The sequence below is a fragment of the Pongo pygmaeus genome, chromosome 11 (genome assembly GCF_028885625.2).
Source record: "Pongo pygmaeus isolate AG05252 chromosome 11, NHGRI_mPonPyg2-v2.0_pri, whole genome shotgun sequence".
NCBI lineage: Eukaryota > Metazoa > Chordata > Mammalia > Primates > Hominidae > Pongo > Pongo pygmaeus.
In genome coordinates this window covers 118,353,990-118,369,651 of record NC_072384.2, presented here as the reverse complement: position 1 = coordinate 118,369,651, position 15,662 = coordinate 118,353,990, and the positions used below count along the sequence as shown (strand labels likewise).

At 53.0% G+C, this 15,662-nt stretch overlaps 1 protein-coding gene across 15 annotated transcripts in view; it reads left to right on the top strand.

Annotated features, from left to right (window-relative positions):
* Window positions 1–15,662, top strand: part of TNS1 (tensin 1) — a 211,352-nt gene that overhangs the window by 110,924 nt on the left and 84,766 nt on the right. For all 15 annotated transcript variants that reach the window (XM_063647941.1, XM_063647939.1, XM_063647938.1 and 12 more), the window contains 10 exons: window positions 105–154; window positions 2,593–2,764; window positions 5,512–5,562; window positions 7,026–7,148; window positions 7,575–7,639; window positions 9,566–9,649; window positions 13,976–14,088; window positions 14,541–14,601; window positions 14,826–14,901; window positions 15,482–15,611. In XM_063647941.1, the coding sequence (XP_063504011.1) occupies window positions 105–154; window positions 2,593–2,764; window positions 5,512–5,562; window positions 7,026–7,148; window positions 7,575–7,639; window positions 9,566–9,649; window positions 13,976–14,088; window positions 14,541–14,601; window positions 14,826–14,901; window positions 15,482–15,611 (925 nt within the window). The remainder of the gene's footprint in view (window positions 1–104; window positions 155–2,592; window positions 2,765–5,511; window positions 5,563–7,025; window positions 7,149–7,574; window positions 7,640–9,565; window positions 9,650–13,975; window positions 14,089–14,540; window positions 14,602–14,825; window positions 14,902–15,481; window positions 15,612–15,662) is intronic.

The following is a 15,662-nucleotide window of genomic DNA, read 5'->3' as shown; positions in this document are numbered from 1 at the left end:
AGGAGAAGAGGATCATGTTTGCCCCCGTGGACAGCTCTCTGGTGTGCTCCTCCCGCCATCCTGCCCACCCCTGCATAATGCTGCTTCTCTTCTCTCCTTCCCAGGGCTCCGCCAGGGTCACCCCGAGTGTCCAGCCCCACCTCCAGCCCATCAGGTATGCCTGGCCCACAGGGGCAGGGGGCGGGAGTGCAAGCAGGGGGGTCCCTGTGGGTGTTCCTGTTAAGTCTTGCCTCTGGGTCCCCCGGACTGCAGCCATAAAGCCACGGGTGGGGAGTGTGGGCAAACGTGAAAGGCACAGGAGAGGATGCGTGCAGATGCCCTTGGCAACAGTTGTGTTTTGAGCTCTTAGCCAGCCCTTGAGCTGAGTCTTTATTTACCTGCATGAGCTCATCTAGTCCTTGCAACAACCCCGCAAGGTACGTATTTTATTCCCTTTGGTAGAGCAGCGTTTCAGAGAGATGAGGTGACTTGTAAAGGTCACACAGCCACCAAGAGGCAGCACTTGGATTTGCGTTTAGGGCTGGTGGGCATCGAGGCCTATGCTGGATCTCTTCCTCTCTGCAGACGGGATTCTGACTGGGCAGAGTCATTTATGAAAGGAAAGTTCCCTATCTGGCTATGCTGTCAGGGGCCGGGGGAAGGGGATGCACAAGGGACTTTGTGTCCTGGTGATCCAGAGAGCTTGTTTTGCCCTCTCTGCCTTACCTTCACCCACTGAGGCTCCTGAGATGATTGGGGATGCCAGCCCTGGGGTAGAGTCGAAGCCCTTGGAAGTTTCTGGCCCAGCTGCCAGCTGTCCACAGACTGGAGGTGGCTCATTAGAGGCTCCCCTCCTTCCCTTAGACCTGGGCAGGTGGATGCAGAGTGTGATGCTGAGGCTGTCCGGCTGGTGGCACTGTTCTGCCTTTGCATCCTTCCCAGGATCCAGCCTGTAGACAGGGGCGGGTCAGCGCCCCGGATGGGCCACGTCTGACTCATGGCCCTCACCAGCACGGCCCCTGTTGCTCCCCCTCCTGTGCTGAGGGAGAGGCTGAAATCACAGGAGCTTGGCTTGTGAGTTTTTCTGACATTCTAGTTTCTTCCTTGGAGCCAAGACAGAGAGGGGTTTTGGAGGGTGGGGAGGAGGGGATGCTGCAAGTTAGCTGAGGCTCCCCGCCCTCACACCCACTTGCTTGCAGGTATGTGTGCGTGTGGCTTCTTGTCCCAGACTGGTCACCACCTACAAGAACTGTCCTTGGGTAGGCAGTTGGCTTGAGATAGAAACTTCTCCCCCACAGCTGCAATGAGAAGCTTTCCATAGGGACAAGAAGTGGCTGGGACTCAGGCCCCTGTCGTCCCACCAGAGAGGTCTTGCCATGCCTCATCCTTGGCTGCCCCATCTCCACACCCCACCTGGACTGGGACTGAACCCTGGTGGAGGTCTGGATTCCTCATGGCTTCTCAGCATCTGGGGGGCCTGTTCTGTCTAGTGCCAGAGAGCCCTCAACACTTTTGAATACCCCAGTGGTATTCCTTTTGCTGCCCTCCACTCTCCACTTTATCCCGCTGTGGTGAAAGGTTAGCAGAAAGAAATGTGAGTGCTGCCCACATTTGATAGAGGGGGAAGCGAGGCACTAGGAGGCTGATGATTGGGGAAAAAGCTGGAGGGATGGGGGAGGTGCTTCTAGAAGCAAGAGGTGGGCTTCCCCAGTGGGCATCCTGGACCCTTCCTCTGGAAGAAAAGTTGGGAGAGATGTAAAGATGTGAGCCCCTCCCTTCCTCACCCAGTGCCCAGTGGAGAGGATGGCCAGCCCAGGGGCCTCCCCATCTCTCCGGGAAATGCATGGTGCTGGCGGCTGCCCGCCACTGCAGCAGCAAGGGCTCTGTGCCCTCTTGTTTTCTGGGCCCTTAGAAATCAGGGAGGCTGCTGCCAAGAAGCAGCTCTGGCAGGCGGTGGGAGCTGCCAGAGGTGGGGAGAAGGCCAAGGAACAAAGGGCAGGAGTTGGCCTGCCTCCGGGAGGGCTGGAATGTGTGCTGTGGTCTGGCTTACCTGGAACCCAGGTGAACGTGTCACCTGAGGTGCCCCCTCCCCTGAGAGGCTTCCCGCCCACTCCACAGCTCAAGAGCTAGGGGCGGGCAGTGGGAAGGCTCTGTTCCGGGGCTGGAGAGCGCCCAGCGCAGGCTCTCCTTCCTTTTCCAGAGCAGTCTGGGCCCTTTTAGGAGACTTCTGCCTGGCCAGGCAGCCGGTGTCGGGAGCCAGAGCTCCTGGGTTCCTGGGCCAGTCTGGCCCTGGCTCTGAGCTCTGGAGTCACAGGTTGAAGGCAGTGACCAAAGGACTGATGGGAACCAAGAATTGGTGTCATCACGGTTTGGTTCTGAAATGGCCTGAGGTCCTTGCCAGCCCTACCCAGCTTGTTCTCGCCGGCACTCCCGAGCCAGCCTCACTGGCCTTGCCAGAGGAAGCCTGTGGCCTTGGCCTTGGGTTGAAGAGCAGACAAGCACCCTGGGCTGCATATGGGGGTCACACAGGGTGTGTATGTGGTGCAGCTATCTGGGGCCTTCACTGTGGGCTGGATTCTGATATGGACCCTCCGCTGCCTGCTGTCTCCCTAGAAACATGAGTGTGAGCCGGACCATGGAGGACAGCTGTGAGCTGGACCTGGTGTACGTCACAGAGAGGATCATCGCTGTCTCCTTCCCCAGCACAGCCAATGAGGAGAACTTCCGGAGCAACCTCCGTGAGGTGGCCCAGATGCTGAAGTCCAAACATGGAGGCAACTACCTGGTGAGGATGGAGCCTCGCGCCCATCGTCCTGCGCCCTCTATGCTTCCATCTGCTCACCACCTCTTCGTGACTGGTATCCCTGCCACCAGGCCCTGTGCCAGCACACCCTCTTCTCTTTGTTTATCTGCCTTTCCCCTCAGGCAGCTCTTGTGCCTGAGTCTTCAATCACTCTCCAGCCCAGCTCTCCTCTAAGGAGTGTGCTGCAGGTGGAATGTAGCATCTGGAACTCTGTGTATGCATGTGTGTGCTGGCCAGGAGAAGAGAGTAACAATAAGAGTTCAGGTTATTGAGCGCTTGCTACTAGACAGGCCCTGTTCCAACTGCTTTCCACGCACTTAACCTTTGCAGCAGCCATAGCAAGCAGGCACTTGCTAGAGCACAGAGAGGTGGGGTTATTTGCCTAAGGTTGCAGGGTCAGGAAGTGGCAGAGCTGGCACAGGGTCGGTGCCTCTGAGAAGTCTGAGGGCAGAGTCTTGGCAACATGTGTCTTAAGGGACCCTGGGTTGCTGGCACCTGGCTCGGCCTAGCCCAGAGGAGTCACCTCGGCACATGGGAGAGAGGTGCTGGCGGTGGTCTCCACTAACGCAGAAAGGCCGATCCGTCCTTGGCCCCAGAGGAGGGCTCAGGTCCATTTTAGAGGGAGGTGCCTGTGGACTGGACCCACAGATCTGATCTATACAACCTCAGGTGGCTGCCCCCAGGGTGTTTGAGGTGGGATGTAGGAGGCCGCATTAGTTTCCCAGGGCCGCTGTAACAAATGAGGTGGCCCTTTCTATCCATGGGTTTCACCTCTTTGGACTCAATCCATCATGAGTTGAAAATATTCAGAAAAAACCCAACAGTAAATAACAATAAAAAACAATACAAATAAAAACAATACAGCAGAACAACTATTTGCAGAGCGTTTATATTGTATTAGGTATTACAAGTAACCTAGAGGTGATTTAAAGTCTACGGAAGTATATGCATAAGTTATACGCAAATAGTACATGTTTTATATGCAAGTTATATGCAAATAGTACATATTTTATGTAAGAGACCTGAGCATCCATGGATTTTGGTATCCACTATCCACGGCGGGGTGGAGGGGTCCTAGATCCAAATCCCCCATAGACACCAAGTGATGACTCTACCTCAAATCTGGTGGCTCAAAATAACAGAAATTTATTCTCTCACAGTTCTGAAGGCTGGAAATCTGAAATCAAGGTGTTGGTGGGGCCATGCTCCCTCTGAATCCTATGGCGGAGAATCCCTTCTTGCCCCTTCCTAGCTTTTGGTGGGATTCCTTGGTTTGTAGCGCATCACTCCAATCTCTGCCTTCATCTCCACGTGGCCTTCTTCAGTGTCTCTCTGTGTGTCTTCTCTTCCTACAAGGGCATCAATTATTGGACTTAGGGTCCACCCTAGATCCAGGTTGATCTCATATTGAGATCCTTAACTACTTACATTGGCAAAGGCACTATTTCCAAATAAGGTTGTATGCTGAAGTTCTGGGTGGACATGACATTTTGAGGATACTATTCAACCACTATAGAGACCCACCTGTTAGCTGCATTGGGGCATTGTTAAGAGCCTGGCTTTAAACATCAGAAAGTCCTGGGTTCAAATTCTGTCTCTGCCTTTACTAACTACATGATCTTGGCTGTTTAGCCTCACTACGCCCTAGCTTCTGCATCTGTAAAGTGGGTCTAAGATCTACCTCTTATTGTTGTTGAGAGAATTAAGCCAGCTGTTAGATGTAAAGTCCTTAACACAGGCTGGCAGGTGGCAGACATTCATTGAGTGATGGCCATAATAAAGTGTATTCCTTTACAGAGTGCAAGAGTGGACGCAAATCCACCTATTTCTGATTTTAGGAGTCCAGGGTTCTATGGGACTTGGTGCCCTGCCACCCCTCTCTCTATCCTGCCTATTCCAGACTGGACTGTCCCCTTTTCTCCCCAGGAGATGATACAGTGGCCTTTGAGTTTCCTAGGCAGTGGGGTGGAGGTGGGAAGTTCTGCATGCCCCCCTCGGAGGTAGAGGCAGGAATTCCAGAGACTGGAGAATTCCTTAGGATTCCAGTGGTCAGGAACGGGACCCCTGTGGTCAGGCATTGAAAGGCATGTGCCCGGAGAGGTATGTCAAGGGTCTGATTGGGCCCACCCAGGATGGTTTGCCCCTCTGATGGAGGAAGTCTGGTGACAGAGAGGTTGAAACCTCATGGGATGAGGTTTTAGGGTCAAGGTGTGAAGTGGAAACCGGAGATTGCCAACTACTTATCATCTCACACTGCAGGATTCCCGTTCAGTGTGGCGAGAGGCAAGCGGGACTGGAGACAAGTTCCATCCCCTTCTCGTCTTCCACTGGGGATGTCTGCTCACGGAGCGGGGTGGCTGAGTGTCTACATCTCTCTCTCTCTCTCTCTCTCTCTCCCTTTTCATCCTGAGGACCTAGAGTTGAGTTCCTCTTGGTGACAGTGTGTCTGCTGGGACTCACCTGCATGTTCACGTATGGATAGTATTCCTATCAGGGGAGAGAGAGGGAGAGCAGGCACAGGAGGTCCAGGGAGCTCATGGCTGTTTCGTGGCCAGGCCCCTGGCTGTGGGAGGACATTGACGCTCTGTTGGATGCTGTCGTGGGCTCTTCAGAGGAAGTTGGCGATGATGCCATGGTTCTTTCTGGGACCAGCAGGCCATGGTTCTCTCTCTCCTCGCCGCCCTCCTCACCCTCACCTCCTCATGCTCTGTTCCTTTTTCTCCTTCTAGCTGTTCAACCTCTCTGAGCGGAGACCTGACATCACGAAGCTCCATGCCAAGGTGAGCCAGGGGCTGTTTTGGGGTGGGGGAGGAGGAGAACAGATGGGCTCCCTCTCTGGGGTTCCCACATAATAATCTTGGGGAAAATGCTGTGACAGTTTGAAAAGCCTATTCAAAGTCAGAGTGCCGTCTTATATCTGGAAAATGGAAAATGATCTATTTATCGTTTCCACAATGCCAATTACAGAAAGCAAAGCTTGGGGCAGTGACTTTCCACTCATGTCTACCTGCTGGGGAGTACACAGAATCTCTTAGGTGAGGCTGGAGGTGTGAGATGTTTAGTTTTTGGATTTAAAGCAGTTGGGAGTCGCTGCTTTCGACCTTCCAGCTGCCGGTTTTTTTTGTTGTTGTTTGTTTTTTTGAGATGCAGTCCCCCTCTGTCCCCCAGGCTGGAGTGCAGTGGCGTGATCTCAGCTCACTGCAACCTCCGCCTCCTGGGTTCAAGCGATTCTCCTGCCTCAGCCTTCCGAGTAGCTGGGACTACAGGCACATGCTACCACGCCTGGCTAATTTTTGTATTTTTAGTGGAGATGGGGTTTTGCCGTGTTGGCCAGCCTGGTCTCAAACTCCTGGCCTCAAGTGATCTGCCCACCTTGGCCTCCCAAAGTGCTGGGATTACAGGCATGAGCCAGCGCGCCTGGACCTGCTGCCACTTTTTATTCTGTTTGCTCGGGGGGCTGTGTGTGGGCTTTGCCATGGGCATCTGCTCCTAGCTCTGAGAGTTTGGTACATTCTGCTGTGTGACCCTGGGTGGGTGACAGACTTCTCTGGGCCTCAGTGTGCCCCTCTGAAAGTGGCCTGGCTGGATTAGGTGTGCTCTATGGGTCCTTGCAGAGTTCTCTTTTACTTTAAAGTTGGTGAGTCTAGAAAGGTTTTGAGAGGCCCGAAGCCTGCTATTCAGGTCTGCCCTTTGTGTCCTTAAGGCTGCCCTTGGCTGGCCTGGAAAGTGGATGGTTTGTGTGACCAGGGCCTAGAAAAGAATCATGAACATCAGACAGCCTTTTGCTTTTTCCTCTCGCAGCCTGAGCCAGGCCTCAGGGCTGTCCGTGGGAGAAGAGCTTGAGGACAGTGCTTGGGGCCCCTTAGCATGTTGGAGGTCAGTCCTATGTAGGGACCCCTGGGGTCATCAGCTCCAAGCCTTTCTTTTTGTTTGTTTGTTTTTTTTTAACACACATATGGGGAAATTGAGGCTGGAAGAGGACCTGAGGCCTAAGGCCCCACAGTGAGTCAGTGCCAGGGCTAAGACCCGGGCCCAGGGTCCCCAGTACTGGGTCATGCATGGCCTTTGCCCTTCACTCCCCTGCCTCCTCGCTGGCCAGTGGGCAGGGAGGAACCAAGTCCTGGTAGGAACCAGCAGCTGCGGGCCGCCGCCCAGGTACTGGCACGTGGCGTAGGCAACTCCCGCTGGCTTGGTTGGCTCTGCAGGGCTTCTGCCCTCTTCTCACTCATGGCTTGGGCCACAGGTACTGGAATTTGGCTGGCCCGACCTCCACACCCCAGCCCTGGAGAAGATCTGCAGCATCTGTAAGGCCATGGACACATGGCTCAATGCAGACCCTCACAATGTCGTTGTTCTACACAACAAGGTCAGAGCTGTGGGGGTGTGTGTGTGTGTGTGTGTGTGCGCGCATGCACGTGCGCACGTGTGTGTGTGCCTGAATGTGTCCTTGGATGATTGTGTGTACCTGCCTATATCTTTGGATTTTGTGAGCATATAAGTCTGTGTGTATTTTTCTTTCTAGGGGATAATAGATTCTGTCTTGGGGGGCACTTCTAAGAAGTGTAGGGGACATCAGCTTATGTCCACGGCAGTGGATGATCAGCTATGTTTTTTCTGAGACTTAGTCCCCACCTGCTTCCCTCCCCTGAAGCCCCTTTCCTCCTTATGTTCTCCCTTAAATCCACACCCCTGTCTCCAGCCCTGACTCTTTTCCACCAAGGCTTCTAGATAAGCTCTGGGGCAGCAAGGCTGGCCTTAGAAATAAATGCTTTTGTGTTTGGGGCTCTTTCAGGGAAACCGAGGCAGGATAGGAGTTGTCATCGCGGCTTACATGCACTACAGCAACATTTCTGCCAGGTAAGAGGGGCCTGGAGCCTCCCATCCTCTGAACATCGACAGTGTGACCCCCCATCCTGTCATCCACCCACTCTGTTCATCCACCCTCTCATCCAGCCTCTCTGTTCCCTGGAGTGAGCGGATATGCACAGAAGGAATGAGAAGCGATGAGGACGGGGGAAGGGGCCCCCGGCTCTGAGGCAGGAGCCTGTGGACAGAGGGCGGGAGGGAGGAGAGTCCACTTCTCTATCAGGGGTTCTGGTGGGGCAGCCTTGGGAGGCAGGCCCTGTCCTGAGCACCCCATGCGGCCAGCTCCTTGGAGCCACTTTTCCTTGACAAACTGCCTTCTTTTTCCCTGGGCCAGCAGGAAGGGAGTCAGAAAGAAATGTCGGATCAGATCTGGGTCTGGCAAAACAATCTAGAAGTTGTCTCGTCCATTCCTCTGCCTCTGGACAACAGGGCCCTCTTCCTACCTAGGTGTTTGGAACAAGAATAGATAATATCCAGCCACTGACTCCCTTTCCAATCCCACTCTGCAGGGAGGCAGAGGGATTCACCCATTCGTTTTGTTATTCATTCAACAAGGAATATGGCTGGGCGCAGTGGCTCATGCCTGTAATCCCAGCACTTTGGGAGGTCAAGGGAGGTGGATCACTTGAGGTCAGAAGTTCGAGACCAGCCTGGCCAACATGGTGAAACCCTGTCTCTACTAAAAATACAAAAATTAGCCGGGCATGGTGGGGCAGGTGCCTGTAATCCCAGCTACTCAGGAGGCTGAGGCAGGAGAATCCCTTGAATCTGGCATGCGGAGGTTGCAGTAAGCCAAGATGGCGCCACTGCACTCCAGCCTGGGAGACAGGGAGACTCTGTCTCAAAAAGAAAAAAACAATAAATATTGAACAGACAATGTGCCAGGCTCTGTTCTAGGTCCTGGGAATGCAGCAGAGGGCAAAGCCAGGCCACTGCCCTCATGGGCATTAAACACGTAAACAAATACATTAGTAATAGCAGGTGATAATTATCGTGAAAGAGTAAAGGGACTCAAGAAGGGCAGTGGCGAGGCAGGTACATGGTTAGAGAAGGCCTCTTGATGAGGTGACACTGGAACAGAGACCTGAGTGACCAGGATGGGAAGGGCTGAGCCTTATCAAGCCTGTGGGATGAGCCCTGCACACTGAGAGAAGAGGAAGGACGGGAATGCGTGGGGCTGGGGTGTTTGAAGCTGAGCAAGTGAGGGAAGAGGAAGAGGAAGGGAAGATGGGAGGTGGCAGAGCCATGGGGCCTCGTGGCCTCACTGAGGACTTTGGAGTTTGCTCTAAGAGTGATGGGAAGTCACTGGAGCTTCGTGATCTTTTCATTTGAAAGTGACTTCTTTGAGTGCTCTGTGAGGATGAGTAGAATCTTCCGTGGAGGGCCTGCCAGGAGGCTGTAGTTTTAGGAATTCGAGCAACCCAAGCCAGTCCTCATCTTTGCTTAATGATAAGCAAAGATGAGTCTGCACCTTTACTGCACTCCTGTACCCCTACTGTGTGCCATGAGTGCCAAGCTCTTTATGGATGTTCCCTCGCTTCATCTCCATGGTCACCTTTGAGGAAGGGGCAATTATCACCCTCATTTGATGGGTGAGGAGAATGAAGTTCAGAGAGATTCAGGAACTTATACCAGGACACGGGGCTCATAAGTGGTAAACCTGAGCTGGGCTCCCAGGCTGCTGAGCTTTAAAGCCTGGGCTGAGTGCCGCCCTGCACAGTTGGAGAGATGCTGAAGCACTCTTTTCCTGAAAGCTTCTCAGCACAGGATGTCAGGGGGAAGAGGCTTGTCTTTCCTCCAGGACAAAGGTGCTCTTTGGCCAGAGTGCTCTGCAGGTCTGAGGGAGCAGGGGTGGGGAAAACAAGCGGCTCTTGGTTGCAGGAATTGCCTCTTTTGACCACCTGTCTCTCCCTGCAGTGCGGACCAGGCTCTGGACCGGTTTGCAATGAAGCGGTTCTATGAGGATAAGATTGTGCCCATTGGCCAGCCATCCCAAAGAAGGTGGGTCTCGGGCTCACAGCCCCTTGCATGTATGTGTGCACTCACTCTATGTGGGGACTAGACTTGTGTACTCACAGGGATGGGATAGCTGTGCCTAGGTGGGGGTGTACCAGGCGCAGGTTTTCAGATGCCAGCCTGCAGTGGTGTGAGCTCAGGCACACCACTCAGGAGAGCCTGGGAGCCAGCCTGTGGTGTGTGCCCACAGATTGGCACAGCACTTGACTCTGAGGCCTGTGCTAGAGAGCAGTGCAACCTTCATGGGGAAGCATGAGTCTGGGGATAAGAAGGCACTCGTATAGGAAGGCGTGTGCTGTTCTTGGCCCTGGAGGCAGGATTGCTTCAGTGCTTGAATGAGTCTACGGGAGGCTGCATCACTGCCCCCTGCTGTGGGAGGTCAGAGACTCATGATAAGGGTCACCTTCTGTTGGGAGAGTTTAGACAGTTTTACTGAGGGCTTTCAACCACATGGTCTCATTGGAGTCTCACAATAGCCCAGGCAGGAAACAGGGCAGGGATGGATTTATTCATTCAGCAAAATTTAAATCATCTACTATGGCTCCAAGCACTGAGATATCTAGGTGAATAGGAAACAGTCCTTTCCCTTGGTGAGCTGATACCTAATGAGAGAGATGGACATGAAATGAATAACCATACAAACAAGACAATGTCAGACAGCAATGAGGCTAGGAAGGAAAGAGGGCACTGCAGACACAAGAACTGATAGGAGGGGAACGGGGCTCTTTTAATGGGGATGGTCAGGGAATACCTCTTAGAGGGGGTGAATTTGGGCCTAAACTAGAATCATGGTGAGCTATCATGTGACGATCTAGGCATCCCATTTTGCAGATTAGAAGGTGAGCCGAGGGAGGGGGCGTGGCCAGGGTCTATAGCAAGTAGTGGCAGAACTGGGAAGTACATGAAGGCCTAGTAATGCCTGGGCTAAGGCAGTGCCTCCTGGTTGTGTGACCCACTGTCCTGAGGGATCCTGCTCCGTGGGTGACATGTTGCTCAATGACATCTCATCCACAGGAAGGCACAGGCAGCATCAGGGGCAGGAGGTCTTTGGGGGAGGCTGCAGCCAGGATGGTGGGAAACCCAAGCCCAAGCTGGAGACCGGGACGGTGGGATGCAGGCCCAGCTCTGTTTGCTGCTGGGAGTTGTGGGCCTGCCACTTGCAGTGATGTCAGCACTGTTCTGCACACTGGTGACATGGTGCTGAATCTGCCAGGCAAAGGCTTATGGAGCTCAGCTTCTAGTGGATGATACACATATAAGGAAACAATTCAGACAGTCATGAGAGCTGCAAAGAAAAAGCAAACTATGATGGCTAGAGAGTGATGGGGCTGGCAAGAGGGCTCATTCAAATGGAAGGGCCTTCTGAGAAGGTGACGTGTAACATGAGATCTGGGTGGGGAGAAGGAAGCCTCCAAGTGAATGCACGGGGTAAAGGATCCAGAATGAGGGAATAGCACTGACTACAAGGGCCTGGAGGCCAAAGCATCCCATTTGCCTTTTTAGCCCCTGAGCACACTGACCGGGCCAACAAGGGCCTGGAGCTGTGAGTCCTGGAGCTCTCCAGCCTCACCATGCTGAGGGTCCCAACACATGCCCCATCATCCCACCTTGCTTGGCTGGCTAGAACTGTGCTGTCCCAGTTGGGGGCTATTACCGCCATTGTAATTGGAAGCCCAAGAAGTGAGTGAGTCCTCAGGTAACCCAGCACCTTATAGTTGGCACAAAACAGTTGATAGCCAGCCTCAGAGTCAGCAACCAGAAATGGGATGTCTTTATGTGCAGAAAATTCTGGTTAGGGCCCCAGAGACAGCAGCTGTGGATCAATGAGAGTCTTCTCAGGGAAGAAAGAATGATTGGCCAAGCACTGCCTTGTCAGCCTCTGGCTTGCCATGTGTGTCTGCTGACTGTAATCACGGTGTGGCCTTTGACCTTGAAAGATAAGGATGCTAAGAGAGAAGCATGCTGTTCCAATGGCACAGTGTGGCTTGGAGAGAATGGGCAGAGAGTCACATCTCTGAGTCTGAGCAGTGAAGGCCTGAAGACCAGGGATCAGTGTCACCTCTCAGGAATAGGATTATTTAGGGATTCCCTGGTGTATTAGTCCATTTTCATGCTGCTGATAAAGACATACCCAAGACTGCGCAATTTACAAAAGAAAGAGGTTTAATGCACTCACAGTTCCACGTGGCTGGGGAGGTCTCACAATCATGGCGGAAGGTGAAAGGCAAATCTCACATGGTGACAGGCAAGAGAAGAGAGAGGGCCAAGGGAAAGGGGTTTCCCCTTATAAAACCATCAGATCTTGTGAGAATTATTCACTACCACGAGAATAGAATGGGGGAAACCACTCCCATGATTCAATTATCTCTCACTGGGTCCCTCCCACAACACGAGGAAATTATGGGAGCTACAACTCAAGATGAGATTGGGTGAGGATGCAGCCAAACCACATCACCTCGTGTTCAACATATGCTTGCATAGCAGGCAGTTGGGGCATGTCTGCCTGGCTCCTGTCTGACACTGCCTCTGCTTGTGGATGGGTCACCTCTCTGAGCCCAGATGTGGAAGTACAACTGTGGGTTTACTATGCATTTATTGCCACCCTCCTGCCTTCTTGTCAGTGTCACTTGCAGGGAATGGAGCAGATGGAGGAGAGGAGGGCAGGGAAAGAGAGAGGGAGGGGCTTTGCCTGTAGCTCTCTCATTCATTGTCACCCGCCCCCGGACTCATTGTCCCCTGAACACAGACACATCCTGTTGGCGCGATCCAGAGATCTGATAGGAACTGCTATTCCAGGTTTCCGGCTTGAGTAATGGGGCAGGGGCCTGAATAGGAGCGGGTGCTGCCCATCAGATTATCTTACTTGAGTAGTCCGAGGAGGCCCCACCCAAGCCCAGGGACAGAGGCCCACAGGCCTGGAGGTGGGCCAAGGAGCCAAGAGACAGGAGGGGATCTTATCATGGTCATGTGGGCTCTAGTTCCACCCTCTTCAGAGAGCTACTACTGGCTCCTGCAGAGCCTCAGAATACATTCTGATTGGTCTAGCTGACTCAGCTTGGCATTCCATGGCCAATCAGAAAAGGGAAAATGCTGACCAATCGACGCAGAAGGACTGATCTCTATTGGGCAGATGACTGATCTCTAGTTTATTGGGCAGATGCGTTGGAGCCCACACTTCTTTCCTGCTCTCCCCATCCACTCCCAGCTTTGTGTGTTCTTGCTGTGTGTCTCTGGAGTCCAGTGACCCCTCCTGGACCTTATTTATCCTCTCTGTCTAGAAGGAGAGGGTGTGGGTTAGTCCTTCCATTCTTCCAACAGATCTTTGTTAAAGAACTGGGGGATGTTGGCTGGGTGCGGTGGCTCACACCTGTAATCCCAGCACTTTGGGAGGCCGAGGCAGGCTGATCACCTGAGGTTGGGAGTTCGAGACCAGACTGACCAACATGGAGAAACCCTGTCTGTACTAAAAATACAAAATTAGCCAGCCATGGTGGCGCATGCCTGTAATCCCAGCTACTCAGGAGGCTGAGGCAGGAGAATCACTTGAACCCGGGAGGCAGAGGTTGCGGTGAGCCGAGATTGCACCATTGCACTCCAGCCTGGGCAACAAGAGTGAAACTCCATCTCAAAAACAAAAACAAAACAAAACAAAAAAAATTGGGGGATGTTGACCCTAGAGATAGATACTTATTAGAAGCTAGTTACCTCGAATACCAAGTAAACTCAAGGATACAGAGAGAGGGACTTCAGGCACTTTAGTATGATGTAGAGAAAGTGAAGAACTACATTCATTAAAGTCTTGCTCACTATTTGCTAGACTATCACTTGTGGCTACTGGATCTGTGGGCAGAACTGGGGCTGTGAGTATGAGCGCAAGCTTGATTTGAGCTTTGTGTGGGGGTGTGAGGGCGTCAGAGCTGTTTGGTGGTTGGGCCTGCCTTGTGCAGCTAAATGATGCCTGTCAGGGATGTGGGGTGGAAATTTTGGTTCAGCAGGAGATTCTTGGCTGGGAGTGAAGCAGGAAAGAGATATTCATGTTGACCACCAGAGGGCGGTGGCGAACTCCAAGTGGGATGCTTGACTTGAGCCAGCTCTAGGTCTGGTATACCTGCTCACTCTTCCTACCTAGGGCTCCCAGCAGCAGGCAGGCATGTCTGGGAGGGAGGCCTGGTTGGGGAGGAGGACCATGTTGGTTGGGGAGAGGGTAGAGTAGGTGAGTGGTCTAGGGCAATGTTCTTGGAAAAGAGAGAACATGGATTACTGCACCAGCACAGACCTCATTCCCTGAAGCTGCTTCTCCCACCACTACAGGTACGTGCATTACTTCAGTGGCCTGCTCTCCGGCTCCATCAAAATGAACAACAAGCCCTTGTTTCTGCACCACGTGATCATGCACGGCATCCCCAACTTTGAGTCTAAAGGAGGTACCTGCCTTGAGCCCTCTGACCTCCACCCTTGCCAACTCCTCCCTTTCATCTTCCATCTTCTCTAAGAGGCAACCTTGGGTAGTAACAGACAGCCCGAGAGCTGCTGAGTCATAAGGCCTCCATTGGACTCTCAGTGTATTGCTTCCTAAACTTTTCTAAGCACCAATCTATTCATTTGCAAAATGGGTTTGATATTTGCAGTGCCTGCTGGCCAGTGATGTTGGATGGGCAATGTTTTTATTAATTTAATTTGCTTTACAAGTGAAAAGTTGGTATTTCTTCCCCTTTCTGCTTCCTCTTTTACTCTTTCCTCTTTTCCTCCTTCCCCTTCCTACCTCGTCTTCCCCCATTTCTTCCTTCCTTTCTCTCTTTCTCCCTTCACTGTCTCCTCTGCCCCTCCTGCCTGCCAGTTTCTGCTGTCTTAGCTAACACCCACCCCACTTTTACAGGATGTCGGCCGTTTCTCCGCATCTACCAGGCCATGCAACCTGTGTACACATCTGGCATCTAGTAAGTATTACATGGGCATGAGAGGCCAGAGATGCCCAAGGCTCAGGGCTAAGGACCAGGTCAGAAGGTTGGGGAGAGGAGAGAGTATTCTCAAGAGGGCTGAAAGGACAGAGTCAGAGAGGTTTCCCACTAACCCTGTGGCGTAGGGGCAGCAGGGAGAAAATGCCCCTCCCTCATCTCCCCTCCAGCAGCCCTCTCTTTTTCTGCCCACCTCTCTCCCTTAGCAACATCCCAGGAGACAGCCAGACTAGCGTCTGCATCACCATTGAGCCAGGACTGCTCTTGAAGGGAGACATCTTGGTGAGTGCTGTCCCTCTGTGTCAAGCCCCATCCTTGCTTATTTTCTCTCCCTTCTTTTCTTACTCCTTTCCTGCCTCTTGGGACAAGACAGCTACTCCTCCTGGGCTGCCAGACTTGGAACCATAGGCTCTCAGGGCTCTTGGAAGACCTTCCAGTCTCACACGGTCCGTGTCTCTCACCCTGGGCTTAGCTGTTGTTCTGGAGCATCTCCAGGGAAATATCACTCAGCGTGAGCTTTTACCTCCTGGCTTCTTATTGGTGACAAGGACTCTCTGAATTCTAGCTTCAGTCCTTCCTGCTGCCATTTAAATCCATCTTACTTTTTGCACTCTGACTTGTATGTAGAAACTTCTTGGGAGGACATTTTTGTCGCCAGAGGCCAAGACTGGTCTCCAATTCTCTGCTGTTCTAGAAGTTTCCCCACAGAACTCTGAGATCCTGTTTGGTGTTGATGAGCTCTCCCTCACCGGGTTTGGGGTGAGCCTTGGGGGCTCAGTCAGTGGAGCTGATAAGGAGGCTCCCTGGGACCTGACCTCCCAGCCTCAGGCCCCTGACTGGTTCTGCCCATCTTCCCACCCAGCTGAAGTGCTACCACAAGAAGTTCCGAAGCCCAGCCCGGGACGTCATCTTCCGTGTGCAGTTCCACACCTGTGCCATCCATGACCTGGGGGTTGTCTTTGGGAAGGAGGACCTTGATGATGCTTTCAAAGGTGCGCTCCTTGAGTGGAGCTGGGGGTGGGCACCCCTGTGGCAGGGAGAGG